Genomic DNA, 21,757 nt, shown 5'->3' with positions numbered 1-21,757 from the left:
TTCCCTGAATCAGGGCCAAGGTATGTGGTAGCACTCAGCAGAAACCAAGGCTGTGAGACTCTGCTAGGAGTGCAGCAATACCTTCCTTTAGCTCTTCAAGATGTTTTTTGACAAACTTAGTCACAGTTCTAATAGCATCAAGTGTTCTTTGGAATAATATCAAAACCAGACTAGTATAAAATGCTTGAAGTGAGCATGTGGTTAACAGAAAGAAGCCTCAACATTCCCTGTGACTGAGCCCAGAAAACAGAACCTTAAGAGTCAACGAGATCATGACTTGGTGATTGGGCTGTGAACAGGCACCTATAGGCATCTGTTGATTCACCTTCCCAAATTATTTACCCTGTATTTTCTGTTGACAAGAAAATAGAAAAGTTTAAATTAGTTGCCAGACTACCCAAAACAAACTTTGAAGGCATCAGACCATGATTTGAGAACCTCTAGCAATTATACTCCCACGATGTCTGTAAAATGGAGTGGGAACAGGAACGCAAGGTTTCTTCAGGACCTGCTGGAAGATGCTACTTCCTTCCTTATTCTTGAAAACTGTCCCATGAGCAAGTTTGTAACAGGGAAGTTGAAAGTGCTTTCTCTCCAGTGGTGGAGGTGGTTGTGAGAGTTCCCATGGAACTTCATCTTGGTTTGCCAGTGCAGCCACTTAGTGAAGAAAAGCACCAGTAAGAATATCAAAAAGAAGTATTAAAGGTGCTGTCTTATATCCAAACAATGGTACAGCAGTACTGATGGGCTCGTGTAACATTAGACGCTTCTTTGAGGACTGCTTCTGTCATTAAAATCAATGCAACTTAATTAAAGCAAATTATAGATAGATACATCTATAAATAAGATATTAAAGTGTGCTGCTGAATATGATAATTGCTGCATATTTAGCAATCAGCGTGTGTGTTCTGCTTTTGCCAGGAGGGATTTCTTTCAGTGGAATCAATGGAGCTTTATTAAAAACCATCCAAATTAGAGGGAGAAATGATGAGTGTTATAATAACGCAAAATCACTGTTTCAACTTTCATTGCACAACCAGGAAAGCAAAATACATCCCTCTTTGTGTATGTAAGGAAAACATCAGGAAAATTCTTTTGAATTGTGGACACTGGTAGAATTTTTAATTTTTACCTTTTGATGCAAAACATAAAAAAGCTGGATGGAGGAAAACATGTTTTCTGTGGAAATGCTGGAGGTCTTGGAGGGTGGGATAATTAGGATATCACGGCAGTAAGGAATTAAGAAGGCCCCTTCAATCAACTTCCTCCATTTCACATGGAACATCCAGTTCACTGCCTTACATAGCCCACCTCTGTTTTAACAGCTAAAGAAAGTGTTAGCGAGTCAAACTGTGCATTTAAATTGCACTTGCAGTCCCTAGAACCAGGCAGACTGCTGAAATGCAAAAAATAAAATGGGTGAATTTTGGTGCTTCACCTGTGTATGAAACATTGAGACCGGGGTGGGGAACAAATCCACTTTTACCTCTCTCAGTTTTTCTTCAGTTTTCACTTAATTGAAAACAAAAACCAACTGTGTCTCAGCAGAGGGGAGACCTGAAGGTTAAGGGGCAAATTCCGTTATACCACGGCTCTTTTTGGCATGCTGAATCTCAACCCATGTGATTAGAAACGCTCACAGACAAAAGAAGAGCTTTGAGAACAGAGGTCAAACCAGCATCTGAATCAAGTCCTTTAACAGATGATCACAAGACTATTGAAAAATGTACTAAGCAATGTAGCAGTTCTATGTGCCATGTTTATACACAGACTTCCAGGCAAAAAGCAGAACTGGGTGGCATTTTCAAAGCACTTGAGTGATGGCAGAGCACATGCCTCACTCTGCAGCCTTTCTAGGATGGCTCCTGTCTTACAGCGCATGTCAGTCATACAAAATACAATGGTAGTATCACACCATTTTTTATGGGGAGAAAACCACAGTACACAAGCTCAAGTGACTTTCCTGAGCGTACACAGTGAATAAGTGAAAAAGTTAGGAGTCCCAGGACTTCTGTCTTCATAGGCTCTTCCTGATCTCACATAATTTTAAGTAAGTCAGGCACGACTCAAGTGGAGTGAGCAGTGTTTTGCACTCGGTTCACAAATGTGTAGCTAAAATCACATCAGCCTTGATGAAGTTATGCTCTTGCCGTTTATCTAGTGGGCAGAACACACTCCTCATTTTCTTTCTGATCTTAATGATAATTGAAATGTTTGGAGGAGGCTTATTGTTCAGCAGTGGGGAAAACAAAGGGTTAAAAAGAAAAACTAAAAGGGCAAAGGAGATGTTTCGCCTCTAAGTGAAAAATGAATAAGCCTGAATGCAACACCCACTGTGTATTTTCCTTTTTAAGAGTGTGAAACTTCCGACTCTGAGCTCTGGGTTTTCTATAGCTAGTTAAGAAGCTTTAAACAAATTTTTTAGCAAACTGATCTCTGCAAAGATGATCAAAGTTTTCGATGCGCAGCTTTAAATAAAATACCTGTAGGAGAAGGAATGGTGACTGCAGCTTTCTGAGACAGCCACCCTGAAAATGTCTCTGCATCGTTCTTTACCTTATGAGCAGTACCCAAGGTCTTGGGTCTTCAGCCTGCCCAAGATGGGATGGACCTGGAGCAGGGAGCTCGAGTAGCTCAGGTGGGAATTTGTGAGAGGAGGTAGACTCCCAGGCGAAAACACACTGTCCTGCCCAATGTGTCTCCGCTGCTAGGGGCAGGGAGTTGCTGCTGGCTTCCATTTGCAGCGTGGTAGCTCTCACCTTGAGCTGTGTGTGAATGCACAAGAAAAAGTTGATTCTGGCTTCACGAAGCTTAAACTTTAAAAGAGATCACTATAGTTGTTATTGTTCATACTGCAATGGGTCTCCTGTCCCAAACACCTTGATCCATATGAAAAGGGCAAGAGAGGCTTTCCTGCTAGCAGCTAGTCTTTTAGCTTTTAACAAATGCTCCAGGAGGAAGGCAGTGAAAGGCAGGTGAGGAGGGATGAAATGCAGTGTCTCCTGGGAAAAAACATGGCCTCTTGCTCTTTTCTGCACAGTTTTAAAGGTAGTTTCAAGCTTCAGGATGAAGTAAATCCTTTCTCTGCTCTTAAAGCATTGTTCTTCTGCAGCCCCAGAATTTTCCTGTAGGCAAATCCTAGACTTATTTCAAGATACCTGCCTGCAGGTATTCTCTATTTATGCCTTATAATTTATTTGCAATTATTTGAATGCTCTAAGATATTTGTTTCTGGCTTGATTTACATGTGCGTGTTCACATCACCTTTTTTATTTTTTTCCTGGGAAGTTTTCCTAGGGTGAATTGGCAGATTAGAGATATTTGCTGCTAGATTCTCTCTTTCGTGTATTGGAAGACTCCTCAAGGTGCCCTGCAGTTACTGTATTTGCTAGGGACATAGCTTGCACTGACACCTGCACCGCTTTTGCTTTCTCTTTTTCTTTACAGTTGCTTTCCCTTTCTGTCTGGTTTGGATCTGCATGGGAAACGTGAAACAATGAATCCTTCTACAGTTTTCTGTCTTGAAACAAATGTGGATTCCATTTGTGCAAGGAAGTGGAGGGAGCCTCAGCCTGCGCTCGTTCTTCTCTGCCTTTTGGCCCTTCACGTTGGTCCCCTGCTGAGGGCTGTGGACTTAGAGAGAGGAGAGCAGCACGCAGTGCCCACGCAGGTCTCCAGTCTGCGCATCCCCCAGCCAGGTTCTGCCGCTGGGGACTGGCAGGGGTTTAATTAAAGATGCAGAGGTGTCATAGGGTTTTTTCTGAAGTGACGTATTTCTATCGTGAAATCTTGTTTGCTAATGGAAATTATTGGTTAAAAAAAAAAAAAGAGACCTGAACAACAAAAATGTTACTAGCTATGTAGAAAAAATGCCTTTCTGGCACACAGAAAATCCTGACCATGAGTCATATGGCATTGAGCTATATGGATGTAATGTCTTGCCCATTTGCCTGGTACCTTGTCTCCAAGTGTGGCCGCTGCTGCATGCTTCAGAGAATTCATCAGGATTCCCAAAGGGGCGATTAAGAGAATAACCTGCTGGTACAGAGGTTTCTGCCAGCTCTCCCTTTCAGGGAATGGCTGACTCTTTGAGGCTTTACTCTCTTCAACCTGTCAAAGGCTTTACTGTCTTCTGCTAACCTGATGCTAGTTGTTTTGATTCATATGCATATCCAGTTTATTCATTTTCCGTTCTACAAAGGGCTTGGCCATACTGATACTTTGCAACAGTTAAGTTTCCTGAATTGTTTGTTGTTGGTTTTTTGATAAAGATAGCATTTCCTTTCCTCAGTTTAAGCATGCTGCTCTTTTAATTGCACTGATGGGATGATGGCTGTTTCTGTGTTTATCTCTACCCCGTTATTTTTGCATATTCATGTTTTGCTTGTTAGTTGAGGCCGCTCTAGACTAAGAGATGATCTCTTCATAATGATGGCTCTTATTTAAGTTGATGTCGTTAATTGAAACCCTAAAAATACAGGAGCATGTTTTGGATCATTCTTTCTGTTGTTCATTACCATACATTTGTGAAATGTGTATTTCATCTGCGGTCGTGTTCTCTCTTTACTGATTGAGATCTTGGTCTCAAAAGCTCTTCCAGCCACCTCCAATACAGACTCAGCTAAGTAATGCAACTTCTGTCAACTCCTGCGCCTCGCAGGTTGCCTCGTGGTCAGCGTCCATTTGGCTTTGATAGGACTTCAGGTTTTAATCCTTTTTATTAAGGTTATTGTTTGCTCGCCAAAGTATTTTGTGATTGTTAGCTATGCGATTAAAACTTCCGCACCTGTACCGAGGGCCAGCTGCGTACGTCCTGCTTCAGGGAAGGAGGAGAAGCTGGAGTATTTTGATCTTGTTAATTAGTACCTTTCACACCGATTTTTAGCTTAGTTTGTTGTAAAAGACAGCAAGGAACCCTTTGCTTTGACTCTCTCTGAAACATAAATAACTTTTACGAGGGAGGTGTTTCCATTTTCGCAGTTTCTCTCTTCATTGGGGTAGTATTTTATTCCAGGCACCATTTTGCTGGTGGCTGAGTGATGATATGTTTTTACTGTTGCGTGGACAGATAGAGAAGGGAAAGGAGAAGAAATGGCTGAGTCTTTAATTAGCTGTGCAGAGCCAGAGCATGCTTTTCCAGTGCGTCGGGGGTTTTATATAGGGTGTGGAGACTCAGCTGCTCGATGGATCCAAATTAGCAAAATTGTGTATCCACCGCCAGGGTGTTTCTATGGCAACTGTCTCTCAAATCATATATACAAACAGACCTGGCGGGGGGTATCGCCTTCTATTTGGTCTGTAGGAAACCATCTGAAAAGGGGTGTTTGCAGGCTGCAAAAAGGCCTTGCGATGTAAATATTTTTTACTTTCTGGTGACTGGTATAAGTTTTGGGATCACTGCTCAATGCTGGCTCAATTCTGAATCTGTTCATGTTATTGCACATTGACTGGCTGCTGTTACTCCTGCTAGGTGTGAGAGTGATCACCAGGAAACTTGCACAGGCTTGCGAATGCACAGAGTTACCAGGCGCATCCTTTAGCTCATAAACATCTTGCCGCTGCACATAATTAATAGCCTATCTACGGCCACACAGGTAGACCGTACTCTACGTGGCTTTTGTGCCGAGCGAACCAAATGATACATTCATTTCCCCTCATTCTTCTTCACAAACCAGCAGAAATCTGGAGGCTCTTCTCTCACTGGTATACCTGGTGAATTAATGGAAATTATCAAACTGATTGAATTAGCAGTGTAAGAACAGCCAAAGTGGCTGTGACTTGCTGCCTAAGTGACTCTATCTTTATAAATTCCCTCTACATGTCACTTTTTCTGGTGGAAAAAATGAATGAATGATCCATTTAGCCTACTGCCCTCTTTTTGAAATGTAGGGCAATTGTTATTTTTTGCCCGTCCAAAGTCAGGCACTGCTGAAGCATGGGTCATTTCAAATCAGAGGTGGTTATTTCTTGTGGCCATCAGTTCCGCAAGGACTCCTTTCTGTTTGGAGTTAGATAAAGGGGAGTTAGCAAGAGGCCTGTCCTAAATATTTTTTTTCACTTATGGGTATCTTGGATGTTTAGTGAGTGGCAAGGTGCATAACAGTATTTGTCTAGAATAATTTCTACGCTTGCCCAGTAGCTCCAAGGGATAGTACCTTTCTTTGCATTGGATTTGGCTTAAGTGATGGGTCCACAAGAGATTGTGCACAGAAATGCTATGTAAAGGTAGGTAAGACTTAAACCTTTCCCATTGTAGAAGCTTATACGTCTCTTCAGTGAAAACGGCGTATTGTGCATAAATTACAGGACTGACAGAAATGTATTCTAACCTGTAGAATGTGAAAACCATGTTAATTTTTGTTTGTTTTCTCTTTTCATAATCAGGCATTTGCCAAAAGCTTGGTGTGATTTATTCTTTTCTTTTTAATGAATTGTTAAAAATGTTTGAAAAGGCATTAAATCTTCCTTTCTGCTATTAATCTGTAAAAAGGGGAAGGGGATTTTAAATGGCCTCTTAGTATATTGCTTTATAAAACTGCTGATTCTAGCAGCACCGAAATAGGAATACATACTAATGTAGGAAACATTGAAGGCAGTCAGAGCCTCCTGCATTTATGGAGGAAAAGACTAATAGCTCCATTTTAACAAGGCTCTTAACACTTTGGGCCATCAGCAGGCATTGAGTGAGTGAAATTGGGAGAGCTCCTGTGTGCTAAAAGCATTGAAGTTCACCGTTTTGTACCCCAGTTGGAGCCTTCCTGATAGAATTGTGCTCTCCAGCCAACTCCAGTTGCCATCTTGAAAACAAACCAAGTAGCAAGCTGGCATTTTGACTGAGTGCACTAATGCTTCACTTTTGAAATGGTACCAGAGCATGATAAATGCACTTAACTCCCAGCTGGATACTTAGCTTTGCAGCGGCATTAGGGAAAGTTTCTGGATTTGTGTTAAGAATGAAAGCAAAGCCTGTTTATATCACGTTTTATACTTGAGCAAAACACACAAGTGGAGAAAAAATGGCAAACTTGGTACTAAGATGCTAGCTTTGATTCAAGTAGTTAAGCCACTGGAATCAGAAGGGGTGTGCTTAATTAGATTACGTCCTCATGTTACTGAATTCTAGGAGGAAGGTCAGCCAGGGAAGGAGAGAGAGTATCCCGGCTAGCATGCAGACAAGGAAAAGGCTCTGAAGATTGTACCTGTTCTAAACAGTTCTTTGATACGGAAGCCTTTCTTGTTAGCAGTGATAAGATTATGTACGGGATTTGGAGCTTCTTTGAGCCCCTGCCTTTCTTTTGTTGATTTTGGCATGTTGCAGCATCATGTGTTCTCCGCTTATCGTTTTGAGATGCATTGTTAGTAGCTGGGCTGCATAATTGATCTTCATCTCTAATTACTCTCTTCTCCACAGGTGCCTGGAAAAGGTCCAGATGGGAGCTCATACAATCTCCACTTCGAGGGGATGGAAAGGCAGTATGCATCCTTACCCAGGTACAGCACTGAGCTTCATACACAGAGACTCTGATTCACCCTCCCTCCGATGGGTGGGGAAATCAGCCCACAGCTGATGTCCAGCTCTGACATGAGAGATAATTTTGCAGTTTTGTCTTGTCACCTTTTGCTGCTGATTTAGTGCCATCTTTATAACTGTACTATTAATTTGGACTTTCGAATTTTAAAAAAAAAGGTCTCTCATTGAACATGTCAGCAAGAGTCATGATCCACAGGTAGAGAACATGACATTGAGGAAGCTGGCTCTGCAAGAGTTATAACAGGTCATAGCAGAGCATAAATGACTGAGTTTATAGTGATATAATCCTAGCTGGCATTGATAGAGTACTGCTGTAGAAAGCCTCCGCTACAGCAGCCACAGCTACTGAAGTCCCACTGTTGCTGCAAAGACCGTCTGACTAGCAGTCCTATTCCAGCAGAGCATCTCTGTGCTTTAACTGAACGCTGTGGAAATGAGAGTGAATCCTCTGAGGGCTTTTTTTAATTTTTAATCCTTATCAACTCAATGAAGAGTAATTCTAGTCTGAAAGCAGTGGGGCATAACAAAAAGGAAGCATTTCAGAGATTTCAGTCCCGTTTCTATGGGAGTTCTAATAGCGGAGTGTAAGATTTAGCAAGCCAGAAAGGGGAGCGAGAGGATGCTAGAAGAGATAGTGGGAAGCAGCGGGAGGAAAACAAAAATAGAAAATATTCCCCCTTTAGAATTAGAGGGCTGGGAAAGACCTGCGGGGGGTTGCCCAGTCCACTCCTTGGGCCTACAAGCAAGATAATTTGTAAAAGTGAAGCAAAAATAGCTATTTACAAGCAAGAGATTCTTTGTTGTGAAGTAGTGCTGGCATTTAGGAAATCAGTGAATGGTTTCTTTTTCCTTCATTTTCTTTTTCCACTGAGCTATTTACATTCAAAGGTGTCACTGGAGAGACTGATTGATAAATATGTAATGCTGTGTCCCATTCCAGATGAAAATACAAAGAATTTGTTACTTTTGGAAACCGATATATAAAGGCTGTCTTACAGGACATTGTTGGATATTTGTAGGCATTTTTAATGTACGTGGTTTCTAAAACCCAAGGATGTGTCTGTAGTTTAGTTACTGCCTTCAAACGACATTTGTGTCAGCCATCGTTTTGGAAATTCGTCCTGTGCAGTAACAGGCTTTTCTAACAGAATCCTGCTTTCCAGCAGTGTGTCCTCTATGTATTTCCTGACTGACTGGATATTCTTACTCTCCTGGGTAAATAGCCATCTTTTTCCATAGTCCTCCAACACTCATGTTTCCTGTCATGTTTTTAGCAGTGATTTTTGCAGGTTAGTTAGGTGTAGTTTAATTATGCACACTCTTTTTTATCTATTTTAAACTTCAATTTTGTTGAGTACTTCCTTGTGAATTACAAGAATAAATTAGCAATTGGTGCCCAGTGTAACTCTCTACAGCAATTTTTGTTTTCCTGTATCATGTCTCCTTTTATTCATTTTCCCTTCAAGCTCATCAACCTTATTTATCCAATCTTTATAAAATGGAAATTTCCCGGTGAAGTAACTTCTGTCACCCTGAATTGTTTTTATTTCACCGGTATTCCTTTTGACCGAGGGTGACTGGAACTGAGCACAGCGCTGCAGATGCCGACATGCCCTTGCTTTATGCAGCAGTGTTCTCTGTATTCCTTCTATCCCGTTCCTTTTCAAACCCACTGCATCCTCGGCACATCCCCGAGGTGTGTGTACTGCTCACCTCTGCACCCTGCATTTTTGTGTTGTGTTGTTGTTTTGTTTTGTTTTTTAAAAGTACGTCTGTCTGAATCAGATCATGAATCTCACAGTGTTCTTCTGAAAACCTCCATTCAACTTTCTGGAAGCATGACTCTCCAGCTCTTATGACGGGATTGAGTATTTAGCTGGCTGGGATTCACCAGTTAGGAAGTCACCCAAACATTCAATAAGCTTTTGGAGATCGGTGTGGAGAGTGTCATTTCTCTCAGTGCCTAAGAAGATAATGCTGGAGAGCGAGAGGGCCTGCACTTCAGCGGGGTCGCGTGTGCTTCCTGACCCAAACGCTCACGCTGCCGCACACAGGCCGTGCCATTGCTGCATCTCCAGAGGGTTTCCACCCCGGCAGGAGCAGAGCTTTGGGACAGCGCAGCCTTGGGTGTGCCTGCAGTCCAGCAGTTGGCTGCTGCCTTTTATACTTAGGTTTTCTAAGTTTTGCAGTTTCATGTTACTGCAGTAATTAAGCCCTGGCAGTCACAAATGACTAGATTGCTACAGTAAAGTCTAAATCCAGAAGAAGAGGATGCAGTCTCATTGCCAGCCACTAATGGAAATGAGTGATTTCTTTTGTTCTCATGGCTGACTGCCCAGGAGTATGGAAGAATCCAGGTAAAAACCACCCATTTGCCAACCTATTCTCAGTGGAGGATCCGTGAATACTACTGTAATGGAGACAGCATTATTAAAAAAAAAAAGAAATAAGAAGGTAGAAAGAAATACAGAGGTAGTATTTCCTCAAAGAGCAGCTTTCTTCTCCCCAGCATTCTAGTATTAGTTCATGGTTTCCTGCCCTTGTCTTGTCCCTGTCCTCACCTTGGTTAAACCACTGAGCCGCGTTTGGTATGGATGTGGTATATAATTGTCTGCATACTTAGCTGTTTAAGTCCAGTTTAATAAGAGATACTTAAAGAGGCTTCAGATGAGGGTTGTAGATTCTGGGAAGCAGATTCTTATTGCAATATTGTGTTGAGTCCAGGAGGATATGACCTTTGCCTGCTGCTCTGGTGTGGCACAACACAAGGAAAGAGAGGAAAGCGCTCGGACTGCAGCCAGTTTTACTGAATGAGAGGGGAGGAGGGGATCTCTGCTATGTCAAGAGTAACAGGGAAACTGTTTTGCTTACCTGGAAGCCAGCAGGAGTCATGCCAATGCGTGTGGACATGGACAAATTGAGTAAGAGAGCTTTAGTTTTCCTCCCCACTGGGCAAGAAGGAGGAATGATCACCTGCCAAATAGCTTTATGAATGTCTGGTGCCCCTAAGACACTACCCCGTTCTCATGCAAAGGCACGCATCCTGCATGAAGGGGAAGTCACGTTGCCAGCAGCATCCAAACGTATCTGCTGCTGGGTTGTAAAAATCTAAGCTTTGAAATATCATTGCTGCTTTGCCCCTTTGTTTTGTATTTTTCTGTCTTTGAAGCTGAGCCAAATGGCCAAATTCAGGTGATATAAGTCTGTATTAACTCTATCTGAGCAATTCAGCTGTGTCAAGCGTGCTTGCCTTTTCAGTCGATGCAGCAGCAAATCTAGTGTCCCAGTCTCACTGAGCTCAGTGACGCCCTTTTTGCCTTTGAGTGGAGGATCTGTTCCTGTGTAAGGTTACATTTTTAATTAAAAGCTGAAAACAGGAGGCAGCAGCCTTTGGAGGAAGGCTTTGTATGTGACTGGCTTAATGAGTGGCCAGCTAAGTTAGGTAGTTAAGTTTCTAGGTAAAATAATGCCAGTCTGTAGACTTGGTTTGGAAATGTCTACAGAGGCAAATATCTGAATTAGATGATAAGTGGCTGTGGCAGAAGAGTGGCAGGTCTTCATCTCGCACTGCATTGTGCTGTTCTGTCCACAGAAAAGCAGCAAAGTGGGAAAGACAGAATGGAAGGCTTTGCAAGAGAGATACAGTTCTTTGCACTCAATCCTTACATGTTGCCCTGGGGCTACGGCTAGGTAGTGCCGAGTAGTAGTATTAAGCAATGTTAAATCCTCCTGCTTAGCAGGAGAACGGCTTTATTCTTATACCTCTTAGCCTCTTCTTTTGGGGAGAGGAGCAGGGCAAGGGTGTGGGAGCCAGAAAAACATTTTTTTAAGCTATTTTTAATCCTGTTTTCTTGGTGTAATCCAGAATATTTTCCGGATGGAGCTATGGAACAGATATGAAGCTGAAGCTGCTCTGTTTGTTCATAGTTTTATTTTTGAGCTTGCTTTTATGGAAGTCTGTCTTAATGTAAATCACAGTCTTGCCAGTGGCAGCCTTGTTTGGAGAAATCTCGTGTTCGAGGACATGTTCTTTTCTGTGTTGGTGGAGAAGCTGGCTGTAACCAAAAGCTGACTATCAGACACTGAGGCGGGACACTGGTGACATGGTGAGTGTAGATCAGAAAACTCAGCCGTCTTCCTGGTAAGAAATGCTGATTCCAAAGCAAAGCTAATACTCCAAACTTTCTCTGGAATCCTCGTATTATTGAAAAAGATGCATTTTTGTGGCGAAAAGGGGTGGGGCTGGAAAGGCAGTGAGAGCATTAGAAAATAACTGCTGGCATGGAAAAATGAGTTGAGGCTGTGTAGATGAGTTCAGCTGTATTGCTGTGGCGGGGAGGAGACCGCTGAGCAAACTAATAATTGGTTCACAGGATTATGTGTCTTAAATGCATCTTAAAACTGGGAAACTTGCAAATGTATTAAGGAGCTAGTCTTTCAGTACAGTGGCAGCACATAGTATTGCCATGCTGGAAGCTTCTCTTCAGGTTGACCATGCAACTTGCACTTCTTAAGGCAGTAGCAAAAAACAGCATATCCTCCATTTCTAGGTATGAAACCAGAAAGGACAATTTTAGTCACCTTACATGAGCCCTCCAAGACCTTCTACATTTCTGCATCAAACTAAATTTCAATTTTGATCCATCACATTACTTTTATAAATGTATTTACAAAAGCATCTAACCTAGAATTAAAATGTCACGTTGTGGAGAATACATTACATTCTTCAGAGGTTAATTATGTTACTGTTTAAAAAGAATATGCCTTTTTCTTTTCATAAGTCTGAAATTACCCAATTTCAATTTCTAGGTACTATGGTAAATATTTTCTCTGCTGGATTTGAAGATCCAAGCCTGCAAAATGCCTCCCCTTCAGTATTTCTATGCAGTGACCATTTATGTTATCCTTCAACCTCCCTTTCAATAAATTAAAAAGATTGAGCACTTAGGTCTTACACTGTAGAGCATGAAAACAGCATTGACTCAAGGGGCCAGAGTCTCCATGCAGTCAATTTGAGGTAGCCTCTAGAGTTGAGTCAAAAACATTTCCGACTCTCTGGATCAAAAGCCAAGTTTCTGTAACACCTATGTCATGAAGAGATAAGGTTCCTCAAACAGAAGGAATGGATTACTTAGCAGCTTTTATTAGCTTTGTCTTGCGCTTGAGTGTTTTTGCCTTTATTTTACTAACAAAGTTTATTTCAAAATGCAGGATTTCTGCAATTTAATTGAATCCCAAAAACGTCATCAGAAAGTGACTTGACACAAATCACGAGAAGTTGTTAATTGTCTATTAAACAAGAGTCATCATTCACCATTGTCTAGCATAATCTGAAATTAATATACTGACATTACTTAAATATGTATATAGTGTATTCTCCTGGTTAACAAAAAAGAAATCACAATTTTAGTGCAGACTATAATTAGCTGCAAATCAACTTGTCAGAGCATTTCCAGCCTATGGGAATTGACTAACCAAGGAGCACAGATGAAAAAGCAAGGTTTAAAATCAATTATTTAAAGCAAAATTCCCTGCTCGTTGGTTTAAATCACAATTATTTTTTTTGCTTTAAATCACTTTGATTTAACTTGTTCTGTCCTACATTGCAAAAAATCTATCCCCCTTATCATTTTATATACTTCATTTACATTCCTCCTTGATATCCGACAGTATGTTACACATCATTGACCCAGCAGTGCAGTCATGGTTATAGCCATCAGCTGAGGGATGTGATGTGCTGGTTGTTTTTTGGAGTTGACCCATTTGCACTGACAAGTGCCATGCGGAGGCACAGTGGTTCTCTGTAACAGTGACAGCGTTGCTCTGTCCCACAATACTGCTGCTGTTCTGCCAAGCTGTCTTCCAGGTGCTCAGCCACTTCTTAGCAACAATCCGCCTCTCAATTTTCCACTGTTCCTCTCTTCAGTTGACTTAGTTACATGACTCTGCTGAATTTGCTTTTTTCTTCTTTTTTTTAGCCCAAAATTGTGCTTTATGGCAGGCAGAGGGTGGCAATGCTGATGCAGGCTGCGGGTGTTGCAGGGATGCCGTTGCTGCCTTGTAGCACTGTTTAAATTGGAGCATCGTTCACCTGGTTCAAAAGAGCATCTGCAGATATATTTTCATAAATGGGGGGGGGAGGGGGGGGGGCGTGTTGCCAAAACTTCAATGGCAGTGAAATGACTTATCAACCCAGTCCAGAATCACCAAAGTCAGAGTCTGTCAGTGAAACCACGTTACTGGACCTATACAGTTACAAAGCAAACCTGTTAACTTTTGGTGCATAATATAATACACAATATTTTTAGTAATGCCCAGATTTTCCCTCTAAAGTGGTGCAAAATAGTGAAGGGCAGGGTGATGGGAAAATATTTTGTAGTTTCAGGTAGCTGAAAAAAGTCTGTGTCTCCCCCATTTATCATATTGATTAAAATTAAGAGAGTCAAGAGAAAGATTTCAGAACCAGTTGTGAGTGGTCTTTTTTAATTTTCAATGTAAACCATATTTTTTTCAATATTCCCCTGATGTAACTGCAAAACTAAGAAGACTTGATAATTTGGAGTCTTAAATAGGATTAGAACTAAGTAGAGCGCAAAAATGAATGGCCCACTTAATTTCATCATCCTAGTCATGTGAAATATAAATAATATTCAAACAGTATATTCTACGGTATACTTGATTATTAACTTTCTCTTCTGTTTTAATCATCTAAAGTAATATCAGTAACTCAGGGATATTTTTTAAATATGATTTTTATCTTGACAGCTGTACTTTCATTGAAAATGCAGCAAAATCTTATCTGTCTGTATCTACCAATGTGGTGATCTCATTATAAATGAAATATGTGTATGGTTTTACTTGGGTTTTAAGTCCTGGCAGATGAATTCAGAATGAGTTTTGATGGAAATACTGGTCCTACTCAAGGACCTCCAAGATATGTTGCAATAAACCAGCCAAGATGAAATACAGGCAAAGAAAAAAGATCATTCTCACATGCAAGAGCACAAGATTGGGAACCAAGCTGATGTGCTCATTAAAAGATTAGCTTAAATCCAATATTAAACAGTTTAAGATTTGCTTAGCTAACTTTACTTAACTCCGCAAGGTAATAAAACTGATTGCTGTGGAAACTGCCCAGTGCCTCTGAGATGTCAGGAAAGTCACTGTATTTCAAGAAGGACAGAGTCCAAATCCAAAGCGGGACACCGGATCTGTGATACGTCCATGCAGGAGAAAGCTGGAAGTGCTCTCTTGCAACTTGTTCTGGTTTATCTCAGTTTCGGTTACTCTGCTGCAGTGTGCCGTGGTACTAATATCACCTCAGTGCCATATGGGAAGTCTGAAGGCTTTTTTTTGTGTATGGTGTCAAAACACATTTGCCCAAAAACATGCAGAGTTCATAAATAACCTGTGTATACCTTCTACAGGGAGAGTCTTGGACATTAAAAGCAGAGCAGGTAGGAAAGGGCCAGTGTACTGTAGACGTTTCAAAAAATGGTCATGTGTCTTGTGTCTTTCTCTAAGACTTGGCTGAAAGGAGGAAAGAAAACTGTAAACAGGATCACAATTACAGAAATCTCTAAGTTGAATTCAAAAGGAAGGAGATTTGGTTGCAAAACATACCTCCAGCTTTCTAATAAAATAGAAATATCAGTTGAAATGAACAGGATGCCTCTATCCAAGCCAAATTAAGTCTTAATACTGAAGAAGTATACTTTAGAAAGTCAGAAAGGTCAAGGTTCATGACATCACATCATGGATTGCGGCTGGGAGGCCACTTCTATAATTTCCATGGGAATAACTAAAGAAAATTGAGCAAAGAAAATGTCTGCAACAACTGGGACATAGCTTGAAAAAAAACACTAAAAACCAGATGTCCCAGAAGAATACTTTGGAAGCGTAGAAGGAGGCAGATAGGGATGGGTTTTGTCAATTTTTCTAATAAGTCAGTCAACTCCTCATAGCGAAAATACAGTTAATGCAATATGGAATAGTTTAAAAGTCAATTAATATTTTGAAACTAAACAGCCAGTCTTTTTGCAAGGAGATACTAGCTGGAGTAAATAAAAAATACTATACTATATTAAAAATACAAGAGAGAGAGGAAAATATTGCCTTTGAACAAAAGGGCTTGAATTAATACTATAACATTTAATGAAATTGTGGAGACGTTGCCTCAGAAAAGAAAGCTGTATTAGCTATGCCTCCAGTGAGTAAAAGAACAAAACGAATGTTAGGGAACAAAATATTAATGAAAGAAAGAAGTGTCCGTGCAAAATGGTTAGGTTGAGATGAAGGATCTGTGGAAAAAAGATAAGTTGAATGCAAATTAAAAAGAAGAAGATCAAATAAAAAAACAAAAGCATATGTCCCATAGAATGCATCGACAGAGCAATGTGCTGAGTGAAACCTGGGGAATGAGACGGGTGCTACAAAATGCAAATACGTCCTTTGCATTGTTGAGATGGATATTGAAATTGCTCAAGAGACCAATAGGCAGGGAAGCTCAGCTGGCTGCTTTATAGGTATGGATATTTGGAACAAAAATGTTGCTGCTTCTGTTGGGTTATAAATCAGAACTGATAAAAAGTAGGGACTCTAGGCTGCAAAAGTGAGGAAATAAGTTTTTCTTTCTGTGAGAAAGTTCATTTTAAAATAAGACAACTCCACTGCGGTTCTTGGCTTTGGCTTTCTCTTGACGAATGGGTCTGGAGGTGTGGCTGAAAGACCGTTGTCAGTGAACATGCTTTAAAAACAGCTAAAAAAGGAGAAACGTAGGAAGCCAACAGCATCGGGTGTAAATACATAGGATTTTTGAGGATGTTGGATCAGGATCTTTTGAGCGAGCTTCCTGCAGCTCTCACAGCATTGTGCATGAACCTACTGTATGTTCTGTCACGGCTCAGCTAGGTTCGTGTAAGCAGACAGCAGCTTTGCGATGGCACCCATCTCTCAGAGGCAGACTGCGGTTGGTTTTCTGTAATCCATCCAGTTCCCTTACCTTCATCCAATCTTTGCAAAGCAGGTTCAGAAAAAAACAGGAAAGCTGTTAAAAAGAACAAGGAAGTTGCACTGTCACGGTGGCAAGTTTCAGGCTTCTAATAGCAAGCCATTTAAGTGAGTCAGTTACAGGTATTCTTGTATACACGTTTATGAAAGAGGAAAAGAGATTATGATGATAAAGTAGGAAAGTGAATTGTATGTGGACAGTCTTAATTGCATGCTGTAAGGTAATGACAGGCTGTGAAATCTTAAGAACTCAAATACAGTTCTGTGTTCTGTTACAAACACATAGGGGACAGAGTCATGAGCTCTCAGCGTGCCACCCACCGAGAAATAAGAAACAGGGCGGGGGAGATGAGAGCCATAGAGAAACACAAGGGCAGTGCTTTAAGCAGACCTGCAGTTGTTTGTGATTGTTATCCTTGGTGAAACCCTGCCTTGTGAGGAGAGGGGTTAAAAACCAGCGATTAAAGGAAAGAGGTACCTAATTTGAGATTAAGAGAATCACTGAAGAATTTAATAGTAAAAGCAGTTGCTACAGCAGCTGTTTCAACACAGCTCATACAATTGGCAGCCAAACTGCTTCCATTTCATAAGTGACATATTTAATTTCTCTGCACAGAAGTCTCTTAAACACATATCAAGAGAGTATTCTAAATTCCATGGGGTTTTGTCCAGCTTTCTTTGTCCATATTTGCTCTTCAACTATGACACTTCAGAAAATCATGCTTTGGATATGTTGATCCAGGTTGAGTAACACCTCATTCTGCAAGAAATGTTGTAGAAGCTAGTACGAGCCTGATCCAGAACCACTGCAATCCATGGATGTGGTCCTACCAATTGCAGTCAGCAGTATGTTTAGACTGAAAGGCGATCACTGTTAGAGCATATTCCTTCATTTCTTTGTTGTCTGGGTCAGTCTGGTAGTAATTTGATAAACTCTGATTAGGATATTTGGTTTTTTCCGTGGGAACTCTGCCCAACAATGTTTGCAGTCCAAATCTCTCCGTATTTTGGAGATCCTGGAAAAAGGAATATATCTTTGCCTGCTCTATTCTGTTCTTCTCCATCCCATCTTACCACAGATACAAGTGAAGTAAAAGTAGGACTTAAAAATGAATGTAATTCAAGGTTGTTGAAGAATTGCAAATGTTCAGATCACTAGCGGTTATAGACCAGTAACTGCAAGAGCAAGCATGGAGCTTAAACTCCTGTTGTACCCTGTTAGAGAAAATTAATTCCTGCTTTCTTAAGAATCTTTACCATCATGGGAAAGATTGCATTGTTCTAGCATTTAATAGTTATGTAAATTAGCACTAATTTTGTCACTTACCACCTGTACAAAATTTTCTATTAGAACAGCACTTTAAAATATGGCATAAACAAAGATCAAGATGCACAGTGATACTGTTCTTTTGTTGGTGCTTATTTGGGAAAATCTGCATAAGCTATTAAGGATCTTTACCGCAGGTAAAGATGTTGTGGATATGCCAGAAGCACACCAGCAAAACTTTGTAGGCCACTAATCAGACTTTCAGCAAGCTGTATTTTGGAAATGTATTAAATACCATACTGCATATGCTAAAAACTTAACCACATCTTTACAGTAACGGTAGTGTCTTTGCTGTACTCAAAAACTTTGTCTGCCAAATGTAACTTAATCTGGCTATAGAGATATTGACAGAACTCATACCTTCTGCTGGCTTCTGTCTGGTATCGGCGTGGCCTCCACTGGTTCTGCGCTCTATTCTGCATGAGCAGATGGGATCCTACAGCTGTTTGAATAAATATTAGTTTTAAAGAGTTATTCTGCTCTGATTAACCATTCAGTGAGGGGGGAAATGGCGGGGGAGAGAGCGCCTAAGGAGTCTCTCTGCTTCAGGCCTCTTGCCCAACAAGATTCATTTAAATGTTCGAGTGGCAATGAGGTGAGGAGTCATGTAAACTGGAAGCTGTTCCTCAAGTCACCGTCCTCTCTGCGCTCAGAGTAATTGATAGCTCATGCACTTGCAACAGCTGAAAAAACAGAGCAGAACATGCGAACACGTCCACTGTATAACATATGTGGGAAGCGAGAGGAGGAGAGTGTTAACTTTAATAGAAAGTGAATTATCTGCCATTTTTGTTCCACTCCAGATGTAATTCAGGAAGGAGATTGGATCTGTGCATTAGATAGTCTGAGACAGCACCTTGGAAATTGGCAGCCAGCTCCAGCCAAGGGCAGAGAGAGAGGGCAGTAAATGTGTGAACAAAACCCAGCCCAGGTTATCAAGTAAAACCCCGAGCCAACGGGAGTCCTTGGATATTGAGTAGCTGGCACTTCTCTTCATTTAAAGAAGAGAAATAGCCTTTGTTTTCCAGGTGAAGGGAAGTACTTTGAGAGCAGTCCGTTGTAGATCATGACAAAATCTGGCAAGCAAAACCAATCTCAGCAGGATTTCACAGTTGAAAATCCATGTGAATGGCTTTTTGCTTGGATCTAGGTGTTAGCGTACTGTTGTACATACCCATGTGTCACCAGCTTTTGGTCCCTCATTTATCATTTTTGTTATGAATTTTGGCTCGATCTGAGATGCTGTGCTTTAAAGAAAAGGCATATTTGTTTACTGAGAACTGAGATGTCTTCAGTATAAAAAGAATGTATTTTTGGAAGCACGGTATAGTCACAGTTTTTCCCTTTGTTTTGCTTTCTTGAAGAGGTAATAGTGAAATGCTCTTGAACTGAGATCAACTACCCAAAACAATAGCTGGGGCAAGTAGAAGAAAGAACATACTAACAGTCTTTCTTCCAAAGATCCTCAAACAGCAAACACACTTTACAGCTATACATTCAGCAATTAAAGATTTCCAAAGTCAGTTAAAAGCTTTAAGCATACCAGTAGCCGCGCTCAGAAAGCCTGTGTGACTTTGCTGTGCGTACTGTTTCTTACTGCCTAACTTGACTTCTAGTACTCCTCTAATTAGTTTTGTAGGGGTCTCTGAAGGCATCAGGGTTTCTCACTGACTAGGGAATTAGGCTGAATTTAGGCTGCCTGAATATACCCGTGCTGGTTTTGAGCATTTTCTGTAAGGATCTCTTTACTGCGTGGTGTGCTGCAGCCCCCTCTGGAATTGCGAGCGGGAGCAGCTCCGTAGTGCAGGCTGTGCTGCGGTACTGACTGCACCACGCTTTATGGCAGAAAGCACAGAGCAGATCGGTTTGAAATGAAAGGGAATTTAAAAAAAAAAAAAAGACCAATTCAATTAGTCAGTTGAAATTGAGTTGGGGTTTACAACTTGAATTTTTAGGCCCAGATCCATCAGAGCACTTAAGCACCTGCTTTACCTTGAATACATTTTGCTTTTCAATAGCAGTCATTTGCCTAGCTATCAGAGGCCTCCAGGAAACCTGGACTTAAACGTGCATTCTAAAGCATGGGGGAAGGATGGCAGACAGTCACTGGTACTTAGAGAAATTTCACTTTTTCACTCCCTGCACTTTCTGTGGTTTAAATAATGCCTCCTTAATGTTGCCTTAATGCAATGCTTTTTGTTAAATATCCTGTAAATAATATCCAGAAAGGTTATTTAATGAATAACCTGACTTTTTCTTTGAAGAGACTTGTTACTGATCTTAACTCAGAATCTCTTTAGTATTATCGAGGGGAATAACAACCTTAGTGTCATTTTGGTTTGATTTCTTTGTGCGAAGGGCTGACAGCTCTCCTTTCTCTCTCGTCACCAAACATCTGAAGAAGGCTGTGTTATTGAGAGATTACTGCAGTGGTCCTTGGTCTTACAGAGATTTCATCAGAAACATTTCATTTTTAATGGACAATGGAGAATGTTCAGCTGTCCGTTATTACACGTCTTTGTACACAGTCTAAAAATATAAATGGAAATTATAATTACATCTGTAATGCTGGGTCCCAGCTGAAATCACTTTAATCCCAATGTGGAAAAAAAAAATCAATACGGAACCCTTAACCCTGGTCTTTTCCTCCTTAGACATTTCATTTTCACTTGTTCTAGTTTATATCACAAGTTTTATAAGTTTTTGAAGGGACTTTAGTATACAGAGACCATTTTGCATTCTTAGAATGGTATTGCTGCTTAGTGCTTTTCTGACTTAGAAACTGGAATGTTCTTCTTGAGTAATGGTTTATATTGTAGCTGCTTGATATGATATGAAATTTCTCCCTTTTACTTTTTGATCATTAAAAAAAAGAGGGACCTTTAAAATGTTGCAAAGTTCTTTTAAAGAAAATCCCATTTTACTGGAAGTAGAATTACACATATTTTTTTTTAGAGAGAAACCCAACTCAGCATTAAAGATTTAACACTGAGGTTTGGAAAAGACTTCATTCTCAACTCACCACAGGCTCTCTACTGTATTGTGCTTTTTTCCTATGGGATTCAAATAGTAGGTCCACCGAGGTTAAATATTATGGGGTTTATTTTTTTTATATCAACATCTGTAGGTAGAGACACGCCATCAAGTGCTATGTGTTTCTGAAACCTGCATCTTTCTGCAAACCTGGGCTTAGACCAATAGTTGCTTTGTCTTGAGTTAGCTTCTGGGGAGGAGAGGAGAGGTTGCTTTCATGCTGTAAGGCCTATGGAAACTATTAATTGCCAACTAACTGCAGCTTCCTCAGAAGCATCTGGTTCTGGTAACAGTCAAAGACGTGATGCTGCAATTTAGGGCACACTCGGCTACGTTGCCCCAGTTGCCCCACTATTAATAATCATAGATGTAACACTCATGTAGCAGCGGTGTGCTATTCATCTGGTAGAATGTCTTGTTTCTTAGTAATTGCACATATGTACCCCTCTCTTCGTCATGAGCACTCAAAAAGTAAAAAATAAATTAACTGCATTTTGGTCAGTCTTTTCTCTGAATACCTGAAAGTCGCAATTGAAAAGGAATGTTTCCACGTGGAGTGAGGCATTTCAGCAACCCACATCTAGTACTCTAGCTATTTATTTGCTGTCTAAGGCTGTCAGGCCTTAACTTCCTGACTTCATTCCAGGATACAGATGTCTCATTCTCTCCCTGCCCTCTCCTCCCCTTTCAGGTACCATTCTCCTATATAAGAGCCTAATCCAAAGCTCATTGAAAGGCTTCCATTGACATCCAGAGGCTTTGGCTGAGGCCAGATGAGTCTGGGGCACAAAGTTCCTCATTGCATCAAGTTATTCCCTCTCCTCAGCCTGGTATCTAAGCAGAGCACAGATCTCTTT

At 40.8% G+C, this 21,757-nt stretch overlaps 1 protein-coding gene across 1 annotated transcript in view; it reads left to right on the top strand.

Annotated features, from left to right (window-relative positions):
* PARD3B (par-3 family cell polarity regulator beta) overlaps window positions 1–21,757 on the top strand; it is a 427,889-nt gene that overhangs the window by 389,577 nt on the left and 16,555 nt on the right. Inside the window, exon 22 of the mRNA XM_087732270.1 lies at window positions 7,412–7,491. Coding sequence (XP_087588396.1) covers window positions 7,412–7,491 — 80 coding nt within the window. The remainder of the gene's footprint in view (window positions 1–7,411; window positions 7,492–21,757) is intronic.

The sequence above is a fragment of the Nipponia nippon genome, unplaced genomic scaffold (assembly GCF_047370975.1).
Source record: "Nipponia nippon isolate SJK-2023a ecotype South Korea unplaced genomic scaffold, ASM4737097v1 scaffold_5, whole genome shotgun sequence".
Lineage (NCBI taxonomy): Eukaryota > Metazoa > Chordata > Aves > Pelecaniformes > Threskiornithidae > Nipponia > Nipponia nippon.
Note: the sequence above shows the minus strand (reverse complement) of the source record. Positions and strands in the feature narration are given on the sequence as shown.